At 46.9% G+C, this 25887-nt stretch overlaps 1 protein-coding gene across 1 annotated transcript in view; it reads right to left on the reverse strand.

Annotated features, from left to right (window-relative positions):
* The window catches only part of LOC120734885 (spectrin beta chain, non-erythrocytic 1), a 97900-nt gene that overhangs the window by 63420 nt on the left and 8593 nt on the right, over window positions 1–25887 (reverse strand). The window contains exon 2 of the mRNA XM_040033988.1: window positions 1754–2040. Within this exon, the coding sequence (XP_039889922.1) occupies window positions 1754–1901 (148 nt within the window). The 5' untranslated portion in view covers window positions 1902–2040. The remainder of the gene's footprint in view (window positions 1–1753; window positions 2041–25887) is intronic.

Genomic DNA, 25887 nt, shown 5'->3' on the forward strand with positions numbered 1-25887 from the left:
ATCTCAGTTGTTCTCCTGACTGACGTTTGGCCCGTGTACAGCATCCTGCTATGTGTCCCTGACCACCAGAATCCGTCACGTTAACTTTTATCGAGTGGAAAAAAGTTGGCGTTCATCCTCCAGCTTCACTGTGCTAATGTTATGCTAACATAGCTGTGTCGCTAGCAATCACGTAGCACAACATTATATACCAGGTAGTCGAACTTCAGTAACCCTGCGAACGTCACTGCTGTTTAGTTTTCTGTCCTCATTTATGTTGGAAGTGGTAGCAGAGCTGTACGTTTTAATTAGTTTCAAATCTCTCAGTCAGAACATGCTATGAAATGTTTAGGTGGAAACTAGCAAGCTAACTTCCTGTTAACGGCTAACTTCCTGCTAACTTCTAACTCCGTTAAATTTAATAACTTCTGTTTTCATGGATGCCTGGATGTTAAACTTAATTGTTACACCTGGTAAAACAGCAACGCTGATGATTTTATTAAAGATGAAAGAATTTAGACCGTTTTTAACTCTCAGTGTTCGTTTGACTTTGGGAACTGAATGGACGGAGTTTTGGACCCAGATTACTCCGCGAAGCTCCTCACTACGGCAGCCGTAATGCTCTGACAATCCATCAAGCAGTGCGGCTTACCAAAGTTGTACTAAAACATTTTTAACAGATTTCTGCAGCCAAAATCGGTTCGAGGTCAGTAAGCACAACCAGAATTCATACATAAGGCACACTGTCGATTTTTGAGAAAATTAAAGGATTTTAAGTCCTTATAGTGTGGGAAATATGTTATACAGAAGAAAAGAATATATCGTGATATATATCGTTACCGCACATGCTTCAAATTATATCTCGATATGAATTTTAGGCCACATAACCCAGCCCTATCACAGAGTACGTCTTTTTGGTCATTTCGGGCTCAGTTTGGAAACTTTTGTGGTTCAGACGTCATGAACTCACATTTGGCTAATTTAAGGTGGAGCTGTGGCTGAACTCTGGCGACCAGAGTTGACACAAGTCAGCAGGCACAAAAGTGGCCCAAAGAAAACTGAAATACGGTTGAATTTAAACCATTACTGAAGCGTTTCCGATTTTATGCTAATAATTACATCGAACTATGTCTTCAGTCACTGAAAACAACATGAAGTCATCAGCCTGCGAGCTGGAGTCACGGTGGGGGCGTGGGGGGGGCAGATTATTTGGTTATTGTGTGTCCGTGACATTTGGCTCCAGCTCCGCCCGGATGCTTCGCTCGCCTCGTGAAGCGGCAGGCCGGCGTTCACCGAGCGACAAACCAGGAATCTAAAACTGTAAACTGCTCCACATCAGACGGCACGAGCCAGAAAAATAGAAACAGCAGTAAAACCCAATCTGGAGGTTCCATTTCCAACCTCCATCTTTATGGTGGAGACCTGAACCTGCACATGTGAGATACAGGAAACGTTTGTGCAGACGTCTGCCTCACTGCAACATGAAAACTGCATTTTAGCCACTCAGCTGCTGTTCATTGGGGCTGGCTTACAGCGCCCTCTGCTGCACCTCCAGCTGAACTGCAGCCGCTTCACTAACAGGAGGGAGAGCGCTCGCTGAGGAGGACTCAGGTGTTTCTGTGCTGGACCCACAAACAGTGCGGCGACTCTGAGCTTCAGATCCAGACTGATCAGCCGCTCTGAAGCGTCCCAGGTTTGATCTCCAATGGTTTTATAAAAGTGGCAGGTGTGACATCATCATCATCAGCTGTCAGGGATGTGAACGGCGTCCTACCTGCCAGGGCTTTGATTCGTGAGCGCTCGAAGAGGCGTGCCGAGCTGTTCTCGTTGTCCCAGTCGTCGGCGTCCCAGCGGTTGTTGACGCCATCGTTGTACTGCTGCTGGATCTCCATGTGGTCGTACTCCGCCGCTACCGACGTCATCTTGACCTCCCCGTGGCTCCACCTCCGCCTCCCCCGCTGGCTTCGAGTCCGTTCACCTGCTGCCTGCTGCTGATCACGCCGGACGCTCGCACACGCTCAGACCGGCTCTGGCTGGCAGGCCGAGATCACTTTAGGAAACCTGCGGGAGGGAAAACGGAGAGAACGAGGTGAGAAACGATGAACTCGTAATCAGCTTTATTAAAGAACAGCTGACGGCTGATTGGACAAATATTTATGATTATCACAAACGAGGTCAGACGAGGCCACGCCTCTTCCCCTCGCCCCGATGACCACAGAAGATCAAAACTGCAGAAGGCGGCGGATAAACGAACAGGACGGGGTGTGCAGCACACGCTGTTGTACGCTCATATGTCAAAATGCACTCAGTGTTTGTGGGCGTGCACGCTCGGGACAAAACGTAGACGCTACAGAAGAGTCTGGCAGGACGTGACCCGTCTGTGGGGCGTGCACTTATCGATCAGAGCACATCTGCAGAGTCTGCACAGGAAACCAACGCCGGCGTTTTGTGTTCGTGCATTGGTGAGAAACACTGAGCTGTGATTAAAGCAGCACAGACACTCTGCTGCTCTCAGCCGCTGAGGAAGGCGGTCACATGACTGTGCCTTCTGCTCCACGATTGGCTGAAGACCACCCAACCTCCCTTTGAACAGAACAGTTTCTAAGCTAGAAGAAGGGCGCCTCCTCCTGGTCACAACATGTTACTACAACATCTGAGAAGCAAACACACACTGAACGCATCAGAGCCGTGAGGCGTTCAGTGACCAGCTCCAACATTCTCACTAACACTAATCTTTAGTTTAAAGGTTGTGAACGATTTCATTTATGAGCAGATCGCTCCTGTCAGTAAAGTCTACAGAGAGGAAGTCTGTGCTTCAATGCAACATGTGATCTACCTGTGCAGGTAAACACAGGAGCGACTCAGCGCAGGCGGTCCTGCAGTCATCAGCATGACTCTGAGATGGCGTTTAACTAACCACGACCTCAGCGGTTCACCCACAGCAGGGAAACCTCAGACCTGAGCCGTCAGTCACATCTGTCTCCAGAGGTGCGCCATGTGACCAGCTGCTGGACACCGAGAGCTTCAGCACGTAATAAATGAATGAATGAGTTACAGCTGAGCCACCGTCTGAACCGTGAGCATGTCAGAGGTCAGAGGTCAGCTCAGGTTTCATAACACGAACAGAAATCTGGTGGAAACAAACAGACGTGAGGCTCACTGCTTTAATGTGAGGAAAACAGGAAAGTTTGAGATGCAAACTGTGATTTTACCCTTTAAGTTTATTATTTTCACTTTAATTAATCTTTGACAAAAAATAGATTAAAATTGAAATAAACTTATAAGTAACATCTTAAATAAAAATTTGACAGACGTCAGCACTTCTGCTCTCTGATTGGCTGCCCTCCGTCCCGTCCTCCTCACACTGCGGTCAATTCAAACGTCTCTACTCTGCATCACACCACAGGTTCCCTCTGGCTCCGCCTACTGAAGACCAACTCAACCAATGAAATTATTCTGAGTCTGTTTTCCCTGCAGAGTGTGTGTGTGTGTGTGTGTGTGTGTGTGTGTGTGTGTGTGTGTGTGTGTGTGTGTGTGTGTGTTGCCACCCACTTACAGCTCAACAACCAGTCAGGCTGGAGCTGCTTGTGTTGCTACGCTAAAAATACGCCACAACTGGGACCCCGTGTGTGTGTGTGTGTGTGTGTGTGTGTGTGTGTGTGTGTGCGCGCAGAGTGAAGCTAACAATGTGCACTCAGACAGAAGCAATAACACACACACACACACACACGGAGTCATGACAACAGTTTTTAGTAAGTGTGTCACTGCAGGGCAGCAGACTGAGCGAGGAGCTGAGAGACGCTGAGCTGCAGGATGAAACTGAAGCTGCTGGTTTCATAATCTGGTAACAATCATCATCACCGCGATCATTAATCCGCAGACACTCGAATGCATCACGCGTTGGCGGTTCAGCTTCGGGGACGCGGCAGGAAGCTTTCGTGTCTTTAAGCAGTGAAAACGTCCATCCTGGCGGCCGCAGCGATTGACGCGCTGCACGTGAAATGTGTTTGTTTGCTGAGGCTGTGCAGTTGGATGACTTTAAAAAGTCTCCGGCCGGGCAGGTGACCACACACCTGACAGAGAGCGAGGTTTGGCTGCACGCAGATGATGGTGACTACGTTCCTGCTGCAGCGATAGGTCAAAGTTCAGGGGCTGAGGAAGGCAAAGCTGTGAGTAAGGATGCCGGGAATCGGGCCAGCGCGCGGGAAACTGAAGGTCTGCTGCAGGTCAGCATGTGAAAGCTGCCAGCAGCAGAAAGAACGAGGCGACGGGAAGAGCCGAACCTTCTCAGGAGGATATTTATAGCCCGGAGAGAGGACGACCCTGGCTGGGAACAGGAAGTACAGAAATAGAGATGACGGGGCGGAAAAATTCAGACTTTTTACACTTTTAAGAATTTTGTGTTGTAGCTTTCCTCATTAAATCTGATATGAGGGATGTTAAAAAGTGAGGTCAGCAGTCGAGACAAATGCCCTGCTGGAGCCTACATTTCCCATCATGCAGCTTCACATGAATCCAGCACGTGTGCCTCATTTCTGAGCATCTTTTTCCCTTTTCTCTCCTCTCCATCTCTCGCCCACGTCCTCCTCCCACCTCTCTCACCCTCCCAGCATCCTTCACTACAATTACCTCCTGTTGAAGCTCGCCTCGGCTTTCTTTCTGACGAAAGCTGTCAAGTGCAGCCCCCCCTCCGCCCACACCTCTGTCACACTGTGACTGTAGGGGTTTTGGTTTTAACCTGAGACCTCTGCAGACATCTGTAATCCTACACAGGATGTGATTGTGCTTTTAAGGGCAAAGAATAAAACTGGATGGTCAGGAGACCTCGGCCACATGCGTGAACGAGGAAGATTAAAAATATAAAAATTATCTGAGGGTTTACGGACGAGCAAAGACTAAGAACTCAAAGAATCGAATTAAAATCAGCTGAAACTAAAGCCGAGTGGACGACAAACCGCCACCCGTGTGTCACGCTTTTAAAGGTCCAACAATCAGACATGAAGTCACAGAGTTTGTGTTTGGCTTCAATAAACGAGGCCTACCTCATACACCGCCCCGGGGTGTCCTGTGACACAGGTGGATGAGCACTGATCTGAGGTCAGAGCGTGCACGGCTCGTTCCGTCTCCGAATGAGAACGAAGGAGGAGCGCGGCTCGACTTGGAGTCGAGTCCTAAATCTGCTGCTGTGGGAGAAATAAACTCCTCTCCCTTCTCTTCACACGTTTCTGTTCCTGAACCAGCAACAAGCAAACATCATCCTCCACCTGCTCCACCTGAGAAGCTGCTGCTGGAGTAACAACAACAAAATGTAATGAAAGCTGAGAAACCTCCAGTAACTAAAACACATTCTAACACGTCCAAGTCCTTCGCTTTGCTTTCACGCCGTTTAACCACGCTGAGAATCCCTCGCCGACTCAAACGATGTTGAGCCCAGTAAGAACCCGTCACGGTCTCGTACACGGGTGCGTCTCACCTTTTCCTGAGGCCGGTCAGAGGCAACATTAAAGCTGCTTCGTTTTCTTTCATACGTGCAGAGAACCAGAAACCACACAGCATCGTTTCCTTTCAAAATAAAAGGCACGACCTGCTCCTCTGAGTGGACGACTGAACGTTATTTACTACACTCTATTCTGCACTGAAAGACGGGCAAAAAACACACGTTGCCATGGTTACGCTGCCCCAGCATGCAGCGCGTGGGAGCCCACTCGTCACGGTGGCGACAGCGGCACAAAGACTCTCGGCTGGAGCTTCGGGAGGAGGAACGACCACACTGCCAGCGGAGCTAAATCACAGACGGCGGCAACAGGATCAAAGAACCCGCCCTGTCTGTGGAAACGAATCAAAGTTCAGGATTAGGAGTGGAAGTGGACCGGAGGCCCGCGGAGGTCACCGGCTCTCTTAGTCAGCAGCTTCGTCAGATCTGCTGTGGACACGAGAGACCACAGGTCATGTGGTTCAATCAGCTGATTGATTGTTACTGAATCCTTTCATGAAAATAAAATTCAAACACTTCGTTGGCGTCTCGTCAGCGCACACCTGCTGTTACCTGATGAAGCTGAAAACAGATGGAAAAACAGACGACGCTCGTTTCGTTGTATTTTTAGCTCTGACAGTTTCACTATGCAAATATCAATAGTTCACCATGGCAACGCAAACCGGCAGAATCTCACTCTGCATTCAGACTCCTACGCAGGACGAGCTGCCGCCACGGCGCTCGCCCCGACCATGAACAGACGCACACCGACCGACGGCGGAGACCAGACTGGAACCACACGGACAGCAAAGACTTCCTCCACGACCGCGGGTCGGCACCAGAGCCAAACCTGAGCTGAGCAAGGTCACAGAGAAAACACACAGCAACAGGTGTGTGTGTGTGTGTGTGTGTGTGTGTGTGTGTGTGTGTGTGTGTGTGTGTGTGTGTGTGTGTGTGTGTGTGTGTGTGAGAGATTATCTGGGACATGCATGAGGAGGTGATCCATCACTCTCCTCTCTGCAGTCTCATGTAGGCCACACTGAGCAATGTGGGGCAGCAGCTATCCGACCCGACACCACCGAGGTCTGAGCAGAGCAGCGGCAGGAAGTCAGAGACACTGATTGGATGGAAGCTCGCACTTGGAATCAGGGACGGCGCCATTTTGGCTCCAGGTTTGAATGATTGCGCTCAGCTCTGTTCAGGTTCTGTTTCACTTATGATTTTATAAAAAGGTGCAAAGAAAACACGAGGAGCTCAACAGCACCGTGTGAACTCCATCCACAGCTCACAGCAGTGCTGGAGAAGCTGTGAGATGTTCGCCTTACAGACGTCCATAATCACAGCAGCTCATCCAGCTGATTCCAGGTCAGGGACATAACCTCTCTTTGATTGGACGGTCTCCGCTTTGGCTAATATAAAATTAGTTGTTGCATCTGAACATGTTTTACTCTTTGAAAGTGTTTACGACGCTCACAGATCGAAGACGTTTGTTTTCTCGTAAACCTCCGCTCGATCTCATCGGAGGCGTCGCCCCCTGCTGCTCAGTACAAAGAATGCACGTGTCAGGTAAAACCAAAAACACTAAATAAATCCTCAGGCTAACTCGAGCCTGACTGATCAGTGGAGCCTGCTTTGATTAATGAGGAAACCATCCTGAATCTAATTAGTGACTCCGAGCCGGAGCCAGTAATTAGATTTTTGTTAGATTTGAGATAAAATGTCCTCGTAACGATTGAATCATCGCAAAGAGACGGCACACACAGATCCAGGCGGATGGATACATCACGCTGTCAGAGATGATCCGAGGACTCGCTGAAGTCTGACGGCAGGTGAGTTTAGACATCAGTGTTTAACTAAACCAGCATCTGCTTTTGAGCCCAGGCGTCCCTGAGCTGCTTTCATGTCTCCTGCAGGAAGGAGTTAGTGAAGGTCTCAGGACAGCTCTGACAGTCATGCTTGTGATGTACACTGTAATCCGGTTATCTCATCCTGAGCAGACAAAGACCCTGAAGTCACACATAATTGGCCTGCACGAGAAATCATGCTGCACTAAAGGTCAGCAGAACCAGTTAGAGGAAGCCAGTGTGCTCCATCTTCTGAGGACAAGAAATGCTTCTGCATTAATGTGCAGAAGACGGAACGTTTCTATCTGGAACAAGGAGCTTTTGGACCGTTCGCCCTTTGATCGGAGCAGTTTTCAGACGTGAGCTGGAGTGGCGGGCGTCCTCTGCGCCGAGAGCCCGAGCACGGCCGAACGTGCGATTGTGTCCCAGCGTCAGCTTTCAGATAAGAAACAAACAGGGACACACGAACAGCGTCTGCGGGAGAAACAAAGACGGCATCGAGCGCCGCGTCCTGGCTCTTCCTGTTTAATTGTGACGTCCAATCAGAATCCTCCCGTGGAAGCGTCGCCTCAGAGAAAGCGGAGTTTAAGCTGATCGTGCCTGAGGGAGCCGAGTGGAGGACACGCAGCACAAATATGACAGTTAAAGGGCAGGACACTGAGCATCTCCACTGCGCTAATTAGGTTATCTGAGCCGTTAATAGAGTTAGAGGTTGCCACGGTTACGATGACTAATCAATGGGCCGCAGACAGCCCTGCTCACTTTTCACAATGATGGATTCAAATGCAGGGAAGAAAATTCAGATTTGATCTGCTCTGTAAATGAGCTCGAGCTCAAACACCGGCTTCGTAGCGGCCCGTCTACGCCTCGGCTCCTCGGATTAAACAAGGACGACTTTACACATTTAACACTCGAGTGCACACACGCACCCCAATCCTCCAATCACAGGTCCATCAGCATCAGCATCCTACTTTATTTCAAACTACATCAGCAGGAGAAAAGACGGCCGCAGCTCCAGGTGTGCAGCGTGACGCGGTGTGGAAGCTGAATTATTAATAACGGCCACCAGGGGGCGGCACGTGAGGCTGCAACAAGCACTCCGGTCGTGTAGCAGCGACCCTCTGACCTGATGTCTCCAAACATATTGATGATGGACTCACATGTGACCCACGCACCTTTTTGTAAACATTTGTTATTCAGAGCGTCAAAAAGGAGGCTCGACCAGAAGATCCAGACAACAACAACAACAAGTCCCAGCACGTCAAAAAGAGAGAGGACGACTAAACTCCAGCCTGAATCCTGCAGCCAGGACAGTCTTTTACGTTCAGTCTATTCCAGGATTATTTTTGTGTACGATTTAAATTTTCTGCACTGTAGTAACGTCGTGGCATCAAATATCTGCGGTTAGTTTAAGCAGTGAACTTGCCAGTTTAAGACAAATACATGATAACGGAGGATTATTTTGACCTGAGAGTCCTGCAGAGCTACTCTGGTGCAGTCCAGAAGCAAGAAGCTGGAACACCTTTAAGGTGTTTGACAACCAGAGCACAGCTGAGTCTCCGCCTCCGTTTACCTGTGAGAAAAAACGTTTCGTTTCACCTTTTGATTCAGGTGTCTGACGCTCTGCAGTCCTCTGAGCAGCTGTTTGTCCTTCCATCAGAGGACAAACAGCAACGCCAAGCCTGGACACACACACACACACACACACACACACACACACACACAAAAGGGAATAAAGGGCTGAAAGCACAGGAATGTGTCAGCAGTCAGAGGAGATGAGATCACGAGAGAGAGCTGGGTGGGAGAATGAGAGAGGGCGAGTGAGCACATGAGTGAATGGGACAGCGAGAGAGAGAGAGAGACAGAGAGTAGGAAGGAAAAACTGAGACCCCCTTTTCCACCTGTTTAAAGACCCCGATCTGCATCTGGATCTCTTATCGGGAAAAGTCACGCGAGCTGATGGACACGTTCCTGCGATGACGATAAAACTGAAGCAAATCTAAAGCAGCTGTAAACACAATTACCCACAATGCACGTCCACATACTGATCATGTGTTAATAGCAGGTGGTTCGATATAAGAGCAGTGACTCTGTCAGAGATCAGCACCAATATTCAGCTTCTTTTGATGGCTGACATCATTTTCCATCTGGTCACATGTCACAAGTAAGGGCCAATCAGCAGCGGCCGCGGGGAGAGACATTTGAAATGTGTCTTTTGTGTCTTCTTCGTTGGTCTTCAGTCCTCCGTGATATGTTGTGAATTCATTGCTTGAGAACCAGCAGATGTTATTGTCGTAGCGCTCCATATTTTGGTCCCAGTAACTTAAATGAGTGTTTTTGGTGTTTGAACCGCGCAGGCGTCCTTCCAGCTGACGCCGGCTGTTTGTGTTCCTCTTTGTGTTTCTGTCACTTTGATTTTCTCTGGACGCGCTTCAGTCGTCTCTGCCCGTTTGTTCTCCGTGAGAACCAATCGTCTGCAGCTTCACACCGACCTCGGCTAAACACAGCTAAAAACAGTCCAATCAGAAAGCCGGAGAGGTGAAAAACCACACGCAGCCAACCTAGCCGAGCTCCCCTCGCCAGCCAGCCAGACAACGCGGCCGCTCGCCATCAATAAGTCATGCGGTCACATTTGCTCACTCGAGCGAGTTGTTTTGTTCAGAGCAGAGATTCAAGTGAGACAGAGAGAGCAGGAATTTCAGAAAACAAGTCAAAGGACAGAGTAGAGACACACCGATAGAACTTCATTAGAATGATAAAAAACGGACTTATCAGTGAGCTCCAGAATCAGACTGGAACTGTGACCAAGGCAAAAATGAGCCGTCACTTTAGACCTGTGAGCTCTTAATCTAAAAAAAACGTTTTAACGTTCATTAGTAAAAATTCCAAAAATAACATTTAACAGTAGAACCACCAGGGGGAGCCATTCTGACACTGTCCTGCAACAAAGAAGTTTCCTGGAGGTCAGATGTTAATTTTTCCTTTGATTAAAATTAAGATTTGACTAAACAGATATTTAAGACTCAGTTTTATTAATTTTACAAATCCTGTTACACCAGCCTTCATGTTTAAATGTGTGTAAACAGTGTTGCTAGGCAACATGCTGCCATTGTGGGGTCCAAATGACATCCACATCACATCTGGGTATATATGATCATTATTTGTATTTCCCCTTTTATTCTCACCCCAAAAATTAATCAAAGGATTAAAAAAATATTTTAGGAAAAGTCAGAAGGTTTAATTTAACAGAATTATGTGATTTATAAAAAAAGGGGTCAAAATGAGCCTCTTCAAACACACAGGGTCAAAGTTACCACCACAGACTGTAGGTAAAAGATGGAGGGAGCCACGCTGACGTCAACCCCTCGTTAGCTACGCCCACTTCCAGTGACATCATCAAGGACAGAAAAAAAAAAATTGTTCAGGAGTTTGAAGGTTTTTTGGTTTTTTGGAGTCGCCCCCTGCTGGATATTAAAGACAATGCAGGTGTAAGAAGCTTCAAGCCAAAGATTTCCAGACGGTAAGGTTGTTTTCACATCTTTGTCTTTAACGCCAACACCATGGAAGAGTAAAAACACGAGAGCGCGTTGTGGATTTTAAACAGGATACGTGAATCCCGGGGCAGACGTAGGAACATCTGGAAAGTTTAAAAGATTTCACAGGATCTAAATAAGTTGTTTGGATCGTAACGATGTGGAATATTATTGCTGTTTAACCAAAAGTGTACATGTGAGGGTTTCCCACGCTGATCAGAAGACAGAGATAAGAAGCACGTCTGAGGGACATCCTTCACTTGGATTCATGGTTTCTGCTTTTAATCTCGGCTGCACAGGTAAACATGTTTATAGTGTTTGTGCACTTTTTACACTTAAAGGGAAATGAGGGGTCATTTCTATATACTCAGGTTATTTTGCAGATGTTTTACTGAAACCAACAAAAGGTGCTCGCCGTCTTAAAGACGGTCTCTCACAGCAGCTGGAATCAGAAAGCCTTCAAAGGTCTCACATTGGTTTCCTTACATGACTGAAACAAGCTGACAGGCTTCAGCTCATCCACTAAACTGGTTAAAGGTCCGTTAATTGGCCTGTGTTTACTCCATTAGACTCATAATTGATGAGTCAGCGTAGAGAACATCAGTCAGTTAATGGATTCAGTCATTATATCACTTTACAGCTTAGCACGAGGACGTCCATCCACACGTTCACAAATGATTAGAACTGTACTGTTCTTCCATCATCGAGGAAGAGGAGGAGGAGGAGGAGGAGGCGGCGTTCTCACTGCACGTGTGCAGGTTTGTAAAATGAATCGAGTTCTTTATTGCTGATGACGTGAGAGCAGAGCTGCCTTCAGTACATTTCAAATCTATATTTGATAACTTCACAATGGATTAACATCTGTCCATGTGTGGGTGCTGCGCGCACGCACACACACACACACACACACACCTATTATTTAAGTCCACCATTTACTGCTACATGCACACAATCAATATCTGATCCAGCAGCTCAGGAGGCACTTAGTTAGCACTCATGAACACACACACCATGTGCTCTTAACTATGCAGCTGCCAGAGCAGCTATTAATTATCAATGAGCATCCTGAGTGCTGTGTGTGTGTGTGTGTGTGTGTGTGTGTGTGTCTCCCATCAATAACACGCTGCATCCTCTGCTCACCCAGGAAGTGTAGATGGTAGCATTTCGATCACGCACTGACATGATGCCAGGCGGCCATGTTTTTAAATTAATTCCCCCATTTCTATGCACCAGTTCCTCGACCGACCAGCGGAGGCAGCAGTGAGTCAGTCCCCATAGACTCGCATGTTAAAACTCGACAGCAGAAACAAACATGTTTACAGGCTGATACACAAACTGTTCTGAGGTCTGACACCTGTACGGGGGGGGGGGACTCACCTGTTTAAACTATATTAAGGCTTAAAGTTTGCATTTTTAGGGGCGTGGCCTCTGTATGATGTATTCGTACAGGAGCACATAAAACTCTGACTTTGAGGCTTCAAACCAAGCGATGCCACAGAAGTCCTCACTGCCAACACGCGTGCACACACACACACACACACACACACACACACACACACACACAGCTGATGGCAGCTGATAAGAATCCAGTGATGACTTCCACTGGTGTCTCTCAACACTGCAGCCTTTTTGATGGAGTTCAGGCTCAGAGAGAAACAATCCTCAGCCAGTGACAGACGGCTCAGGGGGAGGGGGGGTAAAAAGGATAAAAGGACGAGAGACAGAAGCAAATGTTGCGTAACAGATGTAGTTTTCCACCAGCAGCTTTCACGTGATCGCTCCCTGCGAGCCTTCATTTAAGGAGGCTGTGCAGATTTTACCTTCACACAGGAAGCATGTGTGAGCGACAGGCCGTGCAGGCGCACAGCAGCGCTGCAAATCTGCAGCTTTTCACGTGTTTGTTTGTTTTTTTCCACCATTTTTATCTTAGTAAGTTCAGGAGATCCACATGGAGCAAACGCTGCTGAAAAACTGTTACAACTGCCAACCAGACGACGGCGTTGTCTCCTCACACCGTGCACGGTAACGTCACCGCACATCTTTAAGATTAGATTTTTCTTAATCAGGTAAAATGTTAACGATGTAGTGATGTCATGCCCAGGCACATCTGAGAGCGAGAGCAGCGCCAGCCTCTGATTGAGCATTTTTAAAGGTGTGGAAGTCGTCAGGCTCCAAAAACAAAACAACAAAACAAAAAACACAATAAAATACACAGATTTAATATTTCTGCTCAAGTATTAGCTTCCCTGTCCGAGCGCCACTAAACACGGAAACAATCTGAAGAGCCTCAAACTGGCTGATCCGAGTTCAGCGTACGGCCGATGAAGTCCCGCCACAGGCCTCCTGGCTGTCAGAGCGCGAGCGTTTCCAGCTGACGGCCAGAGCGCTGAAAGGCTTTTACATAAACACATCGGCCTGAGCTCGGCGCCCACACAGAGGAGGACGCCGTTACTGAGAGAGTGCGAACCCGGAGACGACGCGAGGAGGCGAGGGAGTGAGCGAGCCCGTCGATGTGAAACACACGGCGCTGTTTTTATTCATGTTTCTGACGTTTTACAGATTTGTTCAGGCTGCTGCTCAGCCGAGGGTCGAACATTCAGCACAGGAGGTCACGAGCTCATCGGGAAACTGACAGCGAACCGTAAGAATGAGTCACAGTCATGTGACACGTTTGGAGACCCTTAAAGCCCACCACAGTACCAAGCACAGCTTATCTTTATACTTTTACCTGCTGTTGGGAGCATTTCAAGTCACTATGCATCAACCGTTACATCCCAAATTATAATATTATGTATGCATTAAGTCCCTAGGACCTAGAGAGACTGCAAAAAAAAAAAAAAAGAAAAATTGTTTTGTGGGGGTTTTGTTTGTTTGTAAAAAACATTTCTACTTACAGAAATTTCAGAAAAACTTCAAAAAACTTCAAAGCTAAATGCAAAAACATTGCACAAAATAGTTTCCAACCACAGGAAATTTGGAGTGTCTTTATAGGTTTCATTTTTTATAAACTTCAGGAAAAATAAAAAAAAATATTATTGTGCAAAATCCCCTCCCCAAAAAATAAATAAATAAAAAAATAAATAAATAAATAAATGTAAATAAACGATTTCTAACATTGAAATTTAAGCTCCAAGCCTCCCAAGTTTCCCATGACGTCACTTCTGGTTGTGGCAGCTAACGGTGGACACGTGATGGTCCGGTTTTGTTGTTGCACTCGCTCTTTACGTGATTTTCGCACAGAGCCAAATGTGGATGGAAACCACGACCTGGGACAAGCTGAATGCACGTGATGTAAGTACAACGCCTCGAGCTTCACAAATCTGAGCCTTAAAAGGTTCAAACACAGCTTTGGATCTTAAATTAACAAAATCGTGTCTTTTTATGTTTTTCTGAATATTAATAACCACGTATGTTTTCTCTGTTTTCCACTTTGTTGTCTCACTATAAAAAATAAAGTTTGTCTGTTTTTTTTCCTCATACATTTACTTCATAATTTTTTCCCCACTTTTCACGATCATATATTTACAATTTTTTAAGTTTGAATTTTAAAATTCAATCTCTGATTATTATTGTTACTTGTTTCACCTTCAGTGGCAACAACGTGCTGTTGTATATTTCTAAATAAAATTTGAGGAATCTACATTTTTCTACAACAAACGAACGACCATGGGGGAGGGTTCCTTACAGCTCTTTGAAGGTCGGGGGTTTTGAGGTCATTTGTGTGAACATTAACTTTGGTGCCGTTTCACGTCATGTGAGGAAGAATCCCGAGTATGTGCTTTTACTCTAAATACACCGATAAGGATGCTGATTACAGAGGCAGCAGCTAACGATGCTTCAGCTCGTCCACACGGGGCTGAGCTCCGGCTCAAACCTCGTCCTGTCGTCTTTCATTTCCCGAATCACCGGAGATTTATTCTCCCAGATCCTGGATCAAACCAGGACGTGACAGGAAAAAATAAAATCGTCCGTACACAACAGAAAGTTTTCACTTAAACATGGCCCCTCCTCCTCTCCACCCCTTCCCAGTCCAAACTCTCCCACTGCCTTCCTGCCATTATGCAACTGAAGCCTGCAGCCAAAAACAGCCTCCCGGCCCGCACTCCTCCTCCTGTTCAAACAAACAGCCCGTCCTCCTCCCTCTGCTCCGGCAGACGGGTGGAGGACGCAGATGAACGAGACAGAGACCCCGTCGTCGCTGTCGGCGTCCCGCTGGGCGTTATATGTGCAGGAAATGCATATGAACAAACTTTCAAGGTTTTACACGGAGATCTAGGAGATCTTAATCTGGAAACTGAAACACACACACACACACACACACACAGATTTCTAAGAAGAAATGTGGAGATGACAGCTAAGGTCGTGCAGGGTTCAGCGTGTTCGGGTTGTGAGGACGTGAGGTGTTGGATGGATCTCCTCCTGTGAGCCTCGTCCGATTTATTTACTAAGCTGGAACTTCAAACGTGGTCATTTGTCAGAGCGTGGCTCTGTGATTGTTGTTACACTAACGACTGAAGTGGAAAAGATTTATCTGAAACCCTCGTGACACCGATGCACAAACCTGCTGCCGTCCTACAGAACAGTTCATCCGGTTAATCTGCCAGCTGCTTCGCTTTAACTTTTTTGAAGTTTATAGAAACCCTAACTTAAGACCTAAAGACAGTTCTGAATATCATTACCACGATGTAACACAGCGCCATGTGCTGATGAAATCAGGCTGCTACGATCCCGATCAGCATTATGGTCGTGGTACAAATGGAGCTGGGATCGAGCCTCGCGAGCGAACCCCCGCACGCTGACAGATGTAGAGACTACAAGCGACTTTGACGCTAGCTAGCGTGACGCCTCGATAACGGAAATCAAAGGGTTAATCACAGTTAGGACAAAGGTGGTTTGGGTTTGAGAATCAGCATCACTTTACTTGGAACATTTTTAATGTCAAACAGTAAACCCGCCCCGGTCACAGCTCGTACACCGCCGGGTTCAGCAGTCAGACCTTTGAACAAACTCATTGTGCTTCTGCATCTCCTCAGTGCATCAAGATATTCATATTCCAAATCTGTGATGAAAAAAAAACGAGCTTCCATGTTGAACTAACAGTCTAACGTTAATGTTCGAGAGACGTTAGAATAAAGCGCGTTTTTTTCATACCTGTGGCAGGGGCGTCTCCGTTTTCAGAACTTTTCTGTTGCGGTCAGTTATTTTGATGAAAATTAACACGACCGTGCAGAGTTTCTCCAAAACTGGAAAAAATAAAGATATATGAACTAAACTGAGGATGGCAGGAAGTTCATTTAGAAAAGGGTGTAGCTGCAAGCCAAAGTGTGGTCGAATAACTGCTCAGATACATCGTTTTATTCACTAATGGAAGTGAAATTAAAATGCGATTATTTTGGCTAGTCCTGCTAGCTTGACGGCTAAGTTACAGAAAAAACCTGCAGAGCAGAAACGTCTGAAAATGTTCACATCAAGAGTTTTAAAATCAGAGTTTGAGGCGGACACCCTCAACTGGCCGCCCCTCCCTGAGCCTAGATCTGCTGGAGGTTTCTTCCTGTTAAAAGGGAGTTTTTCCTTCCCGCCGTCACCAGCTGCTCACCCATAGATGGTCGCCTGATTGTTGGGATTCTGTGTATTATTGTAAAGTCTTTACTTTAGACCGCTTTGAGGTGACTATTGTTGCGATTTGGTGCCATTCAAATAAAACTGACTTGAATTGACAGGTTTTCATATTCGAGTTTCAGACAAAGCGAGGACGTGAGCTTTGTCAAACAGAACCTTCCACACATACTGTAAAGGCCGAAGCTCGAGCAGCCAAATGGCTCCAGGATAAATGTGATATCCTCAGATAAACAGCACAATTATTCCCTCATATCCATTTCTGAATGAGCGCTGTGTCTGAGCGGGCAGACAGACGGCCCAATTGTCGAACCAGACGCCTGGGAACATGGGACGGTGACAACGACACATTGAGGGAGCCGGGGTCGGGCTCTCGTGCAATCGCACTGAGTCATTTTAATGAAGTTGAGCTCTAATTTGCCCGAGCCGAGTAACAGACAGAGGAAGGAAGGAAGAAAGAGGCTTGTTCTCCCTCTCATTATTGTGATTTTTCCACTGTGAATCCATGACCTTCAGACAGAAAGGGACAAATTACCGAGATGACATGAACTTTCCATGAACCAGACGGACTAGGAAAACCAGGACACAGGTCTGGGATTATAGCCGTTTAACCCACTCTTGTAATCAAAGACCGATGAACTACAAGAGGAAAATTTGGAAGAACTTGGACTTGCAGTAATCGAGTCTTTTCCGACTGTTCGGACAGATGTCCCATTACCATGTGTGCACATGTCTAAGTTGGGGCAAAAGGAAGAACTACACCTGAATATTTAAATATTTGGATATTCAGTTGTCCGTTTTTGGATCCAGATATTACTCCGAGGCCATGGTTCTCAGCTGGAAAAGGCTTGATTGCCCACTTCGAATTGGAAATGAGTTGCTGCCACAAGTACAGGACATTAAAGATCTCTGGGTAGAACCATGGATGCTGCATTGGTGTGTTGCTGTAAGGAAAGCTCTGAGCTTGCAGGCAAAACTTTCAATCTATGCTCCTATCATCAGTTATGAGCATCTGTTAGAGTCAGGAGTGACCCTTCAAGCGTCTGCTCTGAACTGAGTGGTTTCGGGTGTGCTTATAGGACAAAACGGCTGAGTTTACATCAGGAGTCAGAGAGGGTGACGTCTGCATGTGCAGCTGCGCTTAGAAACCCGTCATTAAAGCACATTTATGTTTACTGAGGCGTCAAAAGTCGTCATTAAAGCTACAGAAGAGCAAAGAGTTCATCTCAGTCATGAGTTTGGCCTCCAACAATTATGACAAAAAAGAAAACAATCAGGGGAAATTTTCCTTTTTTGTAGCAGATTTTGCGACAGAGCTGCTTTTTCTCGTGTTATTAATCAAGCGCTCCCAAATTAGGCCTTTGTCAGACTTTTGCTCCTCCCAGGAAAGAGGAGGAGTGAAAGTCTGACAAACCCCAACTCTGCCTGCTTTTTACAGCTGGTGCGGTAGACGCCAAGTGGTCTGGATGTTATCTAGCGTCTTTCTACTCGAGCACTCGAAGCCTTTTACACATCGCGTCTCATTCACCCATCCATACGAGCCTTTCTATGTCTAAACACATTCGCACTCTAACATATCAGGAACCGCTCCGGGTTCAGCATCTTACCCAAGGATGTCTTGGCGTGCAGATTGGAGTAGCCAAACAAATAAATGATCGTCGAGGCAACGACACGCTGCAGTGGGCAGTTCGGCCTTTTTCAAAGATGGAAGTCCAACCAGAGCCGCTCACAGACCGCTCGCTCCACACATCGCTCCACAGTCGCAGACACGGCGACACGCACAGCTCTGCGTCGGCCAATCGCGCCACCCCGTGGGTCCCGCGATCGGCTTTCGCTCGTAAACAACAGCTGGATGTCTGCTCTCCATCACTCGCCTTGAGGCCATCACGCAGAGCTTCGACCCAGGCCTCATCTTAATTTATATTTCTGCCACAGACACCAGCTCAGTTAAATGATCGCGATGAAAATACTAAATACCAAAATGATCAATATTTCTGCTGTAACCCAGCAGACACGTTGGGCCATGTTTATGTAACTTCTATAACTGAGACCCTTCATTCAGACCTTTCACTGAACATCACCCGGAGCAGATTTCTAATCTATGATAAAGGACTTTTGGGTAAAAGAGGCTGGATGATGCATAAATGTCATTATAGCCAAATTTTACCCACAAATCCAGCAAATCTGAATGAAAATAACTGGATTCACACAGAAATGCTGGCGAGGACGTCGGGACGCGAGCAAACACGCTCAGAATAACAGATGAAGGGAGAGGAATTATCATCTCAGCGGGATTCACGCTCACTAATATCCACAGGAAACCAGTCGGAATAGTTCGGATCAGCGAGTGGGTGTTTGTGGGCGGCAGCTCTGAACACATCTCCACATCTACAGTGAGGAGAAAGACTGGGATGAAGAGGATGAGGATGGGCTTAATGGCAGCTCCACTGGGAGCAGATAAGCAGAGTAAAAAGGAGGTTATCATTAGGGGGGAGCGCTATCTGAGCGTCACAGCAGAGTGACGATGAGCAGAGCAAATGAGGACACGGAGAGTCCGACTGAGCCGGAGCAGGTCACCCTCAGACCGCCTCGGACCAGTTTACCCCCCTCTGATGTCCACGAATCGTCCAGGGCGCCTCAACATTAGAAACCAGAAGCGGAACGACATGATTTAAAGGTCAGAAAGTGAGATGCAACCTCGGAGGAGGGAGAATATGAAGCGTGTTAGAGAGGGAGAGAAGAGAGAGGGAAGGAATGCGAGGAGGAAGGAAAGAAAGGAGGGATCAGACGGGAGGAACGAAGCACTCGAGATACACAGCCGAGGTTAAGAGGAGTCTTCAGAAGTCCTTCTGATCTGTCCATCTCTGAGGAGGAGCAGGAGGAGGAGCGTTCACTGCTCTGATTCCTCCTGCACAGAGAGGAGACGTCACGGGATTGGTTTACTGGATTTCAAAACAAAAATAAGACGTTGGGCTTAAAGAGACGATCAGCTGCTGTGTTCTGTCAGGTCAAACTCGTGCCGACACTCTCACAGCGTCGCCTGTGAATGCTTTTAATACGTTTCCTGACAAATCGGTCGTATCTTTAAATTCCACCTTTGAAATCACATCTTGCCCTCATGTGGCCCGCGCCTCGTCCAGTGACGGCAGTGGCTGTTCAGCAGGGCCTGATGGTGAGGGCTGATGTTCTCTCAAACACATGAAAACATTAAGTAAACAACCCTAAAATGAGTCTGCTAATGTACCCTGACAGCATGCCCAAACAAATTCTTCGTGCAGTCACTTTAACGTTTTCTCAAATGGGGAAAATGAACGTAAAAGAAAAAAAAAGCCTTGGGTGCCCAAAAATAGAGCGCACTAAAACGGGACTAAAAGCATATTTTGTCCATTAAAGCGCTTTGATACGATCAGGTTCACATTCAGCCACTGCAGCAGGGTGGGGGTTCAGTCTCTGGAGATCTATGGAGAACTGGCTGTTCCCAAACTTTCTGATACAAGCAGGGCAGATCACAGGAGGAGGGGGCGGGGCCTCTGGGTGAGCGCCAAGGAGGAGAGAATGAACCAAGCAGGGGTGAAGCTAGGAAGAAAGCCCGAAAGACCTTCATCTTCCCCCTCTCTCCACCCATCCTTTGCAGTGACGCCCAGAGCTCACACCCACTCTGCAAACCACATGACCCACACGTCCAGATGTGTTTCATACACTCCAAACACACACACTCACACCCTTCAGGTGACCGTCTGCTTGGCTCTGCAGACGTTAACTCAAACTGCAGGCAGACAAAACTGAGGCGGGAGAATATTTTCTGCCCCGTTTTGCTGCCATCTTGTCAAACGTGCACATTTAAACAGCTGTAATGATGCTTGTGGTTACAAAAACACTTCCAGTCCCACAGAGGTCCGTGTGAACACGGCCTCCAGCCGTTTCAGCTCAAACTGAACCCGTCAGGACGATTATCCAGGAAATGCTCATCAGCTTACTGTGACCAAAGCACCGGGGCCGGTATTAATTGTTTAATCTTAAAAAATGACTCATTTGGACTTTCACTGGAAGCTCCACCCACACCCAGCCAGGTGTTTTACCTGAGCACAGATTATTTGTGCCCAGCCAGATGTTGAGTTTGTTTAAAAGACAGCTGCAACAAAAAAGTTTCATTAAATCAAAAACACTTTCATTAACAAAGCCTCGGAGTTACTGAGTTAATATTTTCATATTAAATGATTTTCCAGCTCCATCCGTGAGCCCACAGCTGACAACAACCAGGCGTTATCACGCAGCGTTAGCGGCTTCAGCGGTTACTGTCCTGGCGTGATGCGAGTCTGGGAAAAGAAAAAGCTGCTTTCTGGTGAAAAACTGAACACCTAGAAATAATTTCTGCTACAACACTTCAGCAGCTTCGGTCCAAAAATATCACAGAGCGCAGAAACCTTCACACAGGAAGACGCCATCGCCGCACGCAAACACTCGGCTCTTCACAGTCCAGACTGGAGGGTCGGCTGTGTTGTCATGGCGATACATCCCATCATATCGCCCAGGCCGGCTGCCAGACTCTCTCTCTCTCCCCAACCCACAGTCCTGCCCGGCACATGTTGCAGTGCATTGTGGGATGTCAGATCTAATCTCACTACTTAGGATGATGTGTGTGTGTGTGTGTGTGTGTGTGTGTGTGTGTGTGTGTGTGTGTGTGTGTGTATTACTCATGTTGTGGGGACATGCATTTCCAGGGTACAATGTGGGAACTTGACTTCCTTTTTCCATAAGTCATTGAATTCCAGGATGAAGAACTGGTTCAAGGTCAGGTGAAGGTTAGTTTCAGGAAATAAATACAAGGGCAAAGTCCTCTGAAGTGATGAAAACGTGCGCGTCCCGATGATCCGACTCTTCAACGTGGGATCGCATTCCTCAACACTGCAGGTCAGCACTGACCGCCCACCTGTCGCTATGACTCACCTGTCTGCCTGACTGCAACTATGAGAAAGCTCCATGCAGCAACATGGAGGAAGCAGAGAGAGGAATGCAGTCATTATTTAAGGGAAACATTCAGAGCTGCGCAGTCTGTGTGAACATCCTGACGAATGTGCATTCAGTCAAGGACGCATAAACCCTCCCCCTCCCTGTCCAAGGTCATCCAAATCATTTTGTGTGACGCCAAGTGTGTCAGTGGGTATTTGTGGGTAAGGAATACGCTGGTGTAAAGCTCCTTAATATCTGTGAGCGCGCAACCGGCAGCTGTGTGCCGAAGCAGACAGCTCGCTACTAAAAACACTCTGCATCAAGGGCGAAGATTTGGCATGGACGGAAGGGACGTGTCCCCACCAATAATTTGATCTATTCGAGTAAAGAAAATCAAACCCGATAGAAAGAAAACCCAAAACGATCTGTCAGCGTCTCATTCACCCAGCGGTGCATCCTGGGTGAATGATGCACCGCTTCCTTCCTTCCGTTTCTAATTTTGATTGAAACTGTCAGAGAAAACGGAGCCTCGAGCAGCCAGGACATTAGTTTACAGAAGCTGTACCACGTCCAGCAGAGACTGGACAGTATAGATGGAAAACAAACATGCCAGCAGTTTATCTCAGTCAGCGAGAGGAGCAGGCATGTGTTCGGCTGCTTCACATAGTGGACATTGAGTTGTTGTGTCCATGTCTGTTGCTGTAACAGTAGTTCATGTTCAGAATAAAAGATCCCAGCTCACTGATCTGATCGGGGCAACAGTGCCTGAGATGTTGCATAATGTTGCTGAGAGATCTTTTACTCTGTGGTCATCTTAGACGAGTAGTTTATGGACAAAACCCAGCAGGTCATTCAGTGTTCCCTTAGTGCCAAAGTATAACAGATGTTGGTGTAGTATAACTGAAGTAATGTTAAGTCCTTAAAGTCATGACTGTATTTGAAGCTGTTTTTATTTTTGTATGATACCTGATTTATATGGAATATGACTGAAGTAAACTAAAGCCTAAAATACTTAGTCAGTCATTTGTTTAATAGTAATTTAACATTATATAATTCACATGTAAAACTATGAATTGTAATTTTAAATGGTTTAAAAGCAGGTAGAATAGCATATTTCTCCTTTTATCAAGACTTTAGCTCTGCTTTCAATACGATACTCCCGGACAGACTAATAGTTAAACTGCTGGAAATCGGACTTCCTTCCACCACCTGCCGCTGGATCAGAGACTTCCTCTCAGACCGTGTACAGAGAGTTAGAGTGAGGCCTCATCTTTCCTCAGCCCTCAACACCGGCTCTCCACAAGGCTGTGTACCGAGTCCACTACTGTACACTCTGTACACATGACGGTGTTAGTTCCCACCCAGACAACACAGTCATCAAGTTTGCAGATGATACCACCGTGGTGGGGCTCATCTCAGGGGGAGATGAGACTGCGTACAGAGCTGAAGTTCAGAGGCTGTCAGATTGGTGTGTAGATAACAACCTGGACCTCAATACCACCAAGAGAAAAGAACTGGTAGTTGACTTCAGAAGGAGGAAGTCTGAGCTGCAGCCTGTCAGCATCAACGGGGAGTGCGTGGAAAGGGTCTCCAGTTTCAAGTTTCTGGGTGTGCACATAGACACAGACCTCCAATGGAGCTCTAACACCTCTGCGGTCTTAAAGAAGGCCCAACAGCGTCTCCGCTTTCTGAGAATCCTCAGAAAAATGGACCTGAAGAAGGAGCTGCGGACCGTCTTCTACCGCTGCTCCATTGAAAGTGTGCTGACATATTGCATCGGTGTGGTTCTCCAGCTGCACCACAGCACACAGAAAGGCACTCCAGAGGGTCATCAACATGGCCCAAAAAAAATCATTGGACATCCTCTTCCCTCCCTGAAGGACCTGCACAGCACTCGCTGTCTCAAGAGGGCACGCAGCATCCTACAGGACTGCACACACCCAGGACACCGGCTGTTTAAGCTGCTGCCGTCTGGCAGGAGGTTCAGGCTGCTGAGGTCCCGAACAAACAGACTCAAGGACAGCTGTTACAACAGGGCAACAGCCCTGATCAATGCAAACAGCTGACCTGACTGGATACCTCCCTGGACTTTTTTTTTTTTTAGGGGGGAGGCAACAATGTTTAAAACAATAATAATATTTATATTTATAACAAGGTGCAATAATAACAGTGTGCAATACACATACACTTATTCTTCTTTTTATACTAAGTTAATATACTGTGTTGTGTTGTTTGTTGCGTTGTGATGTGTCATATCGTGTCGTGTTGTGTTATATGTAGTGCCGACGTAGGACAGTTTTCCAATTTCATTGCACTATTGTACTATGTATGACTGTGCAATGACAATAAAGAGTTATCTTATCTTAAGAAGCAAAGACAAAAAGGAAAAAAGAAAGAAACAGGGCTCCGTGGTTGGATCATCCGTCCCCACCAACGCCAAAACCAAATCTACGCCCTTGCTCTGCATACAGCCTTAAACTAGTGGGGCCCAAGCTTTTTTTTGCTAGGCCCCCTTTTGTTGTACAAGGAGAATAAATCATCACACACGTCCATATACCTCGGCACTCGTGCAGGTGAAACTAAAGGGCAGATTTGCGTCACCATATTTTCTAGTCTTTGGCTTAGAATGAAGGTGGTTTGGAAACACATTCAGCGATGCTTCGTCTCCTGCTTTGCGTTTCTGTGGCCCCCCAGTCAAAAACCTGTCCATGATGCTAGCAGTGTCCAAGCGCTCTTTTTTTATTCTTTTCTCTTTTCATACCGCCCCCCCGCAATGGGCCCCTCGGAATATTATGGGCGTGGCCTCTTTGTCAGGGGGTGACATAATATGGTTAGACTAAAATCTAAACATCATGTTTGTAGAATTATTATTTCATTATTTTGTGTAAAAATATTTGAAACTACAAAAACTACAAATAGCTAAAATATCACAAAACGGTTACTTTGTAACTAATAACTGACCTGTTACCAACAAACTGCAGTAAAACATGCAAACTTCCATTCTGCTCTCCACGTAGCATCGACACAACCCTCTCCAGCTGTGTCTATGCTACGCCGCTATTACCCCGCCCACTTTGGTCCAGCTTAAATTGTTTTTCTGAGGTTTGTTTTTTTGAGTTTCAACGCGTCTAAAAATGTGAAGCGCTGAGAGATCTGTGTGTTTTCAACAGAATTAATGTCGTCACATTTTCTGGCCTCGGCGTGGCCAGAAGTCTCTCACACACACACACACACACACACACCATCAGGATGGACAATTCCTGGAAACTGAGATCAAATCTACTCGCTTGCCTTTTTTTCCTCCCTCTGATGTTGCTATGGCAATAAAAAGGCTTACATCACTGACCTACACCCTTCTCATCACCCGGGTGGAGCTGTAACACAAGCCCTGATGATGTCATGCATTACATTACGTGTGTGTGGTGAATGTGCATGTGAGATTTTATTTCAGTAACATGTCTGTGCTTTAGTTGGTGTACAAAGAGATTCCATGGAAAACAATTAGTATGAAAAAAGTGGAATTTGAGTCATAAAAACATTTTATTATGTGTGAGATGAGCTTTTACTTTGAAAAGTGTGAGAGGAGACATTAATCAAGCAGCTTCGCTGCAGCTGAGCGTTTTAAAAGCTTTAGATGGTACGTTTCCTCGGCCTTCGAAGTCTGTGGCGAATCTCAGCCCATCACAGTGGCTGAGGTTACAGAAAGCTCCTCAGAGCTAGCACAGAAACAACGCCTCAGCTTTCTTTCACTCCTGTGTAGACGGAACTAACACGAGTAAATTAACCAGCCGCAGTTTAACAGATGATTTGTGTTGGGAGTGCTGGGAGTGCTGGGAGTACTGGGGGCGGCTCCACAGTGGTTTACTCGCTCGCCCAGCGTGTGGAACTGCAGATCTGATGTGCCGTTCGGTCACAGGCTGGGGAGCGAAGGATAAAGTGCAAGTTCACGCAGATCACATGACAGCAGAGAGTCTGCAGAGCTTCAGCCCGGAGGAAGGCGGCGTTCCACTTTCGCCTAATCGCTCATTTCCTGTCGGCGTCTGCAGGCCGACCCCGCCCTCGCAGCGCTGCCTCAGGGTGTGCACACGATGCATTCACAGCGTTTATATTTACACACACCCACAAAAAAAGACATTTACACACCACTCACACTCATTTCCCATGACGCCGAGCAACTTAGACTCCATCCACCACCAAGAACATCCCGGGATTTGAACCGGCAACTTCAACAAACCTCAGAGACACACACACACACACTCTGCAGATGTCAGGTTAGTGTGCAGCCTGAAAACATCTGGAGGCCTTACAGTGAACATTTCATTTAATAGGAATGTGTGTGTGTGTGTGTGTGAGTGAGAGAGAGGAACGCCTTTGGCTACATGGAAATCAAATTAAATGGAGTCCTGCTGAAGGTCAGTGCAAAGTGCATGAGAGTGTGTGTGCGAGTGTGTGTGTGGGGGGTATTTCCTCTCAAACTGTTACATGGAACACA

The sequence above is a fragment of the Simochromis diagramma genome, unplaced genomic scaffold (genome assembly GCF_900408965.1).
Source record: "Simochromis diagramma unplaced genomic scaffold, fSimDia1.1 OVJJ01000176.1, whole genome shotgun sequence".
Classification (NCBI taxonomy): domain Eukaryota; kingdom Metazoa; phylum Chordata; class Actinopteri; order Cichliformes; family Cichlidae; genus Simochromis; species Simochromis diagramma.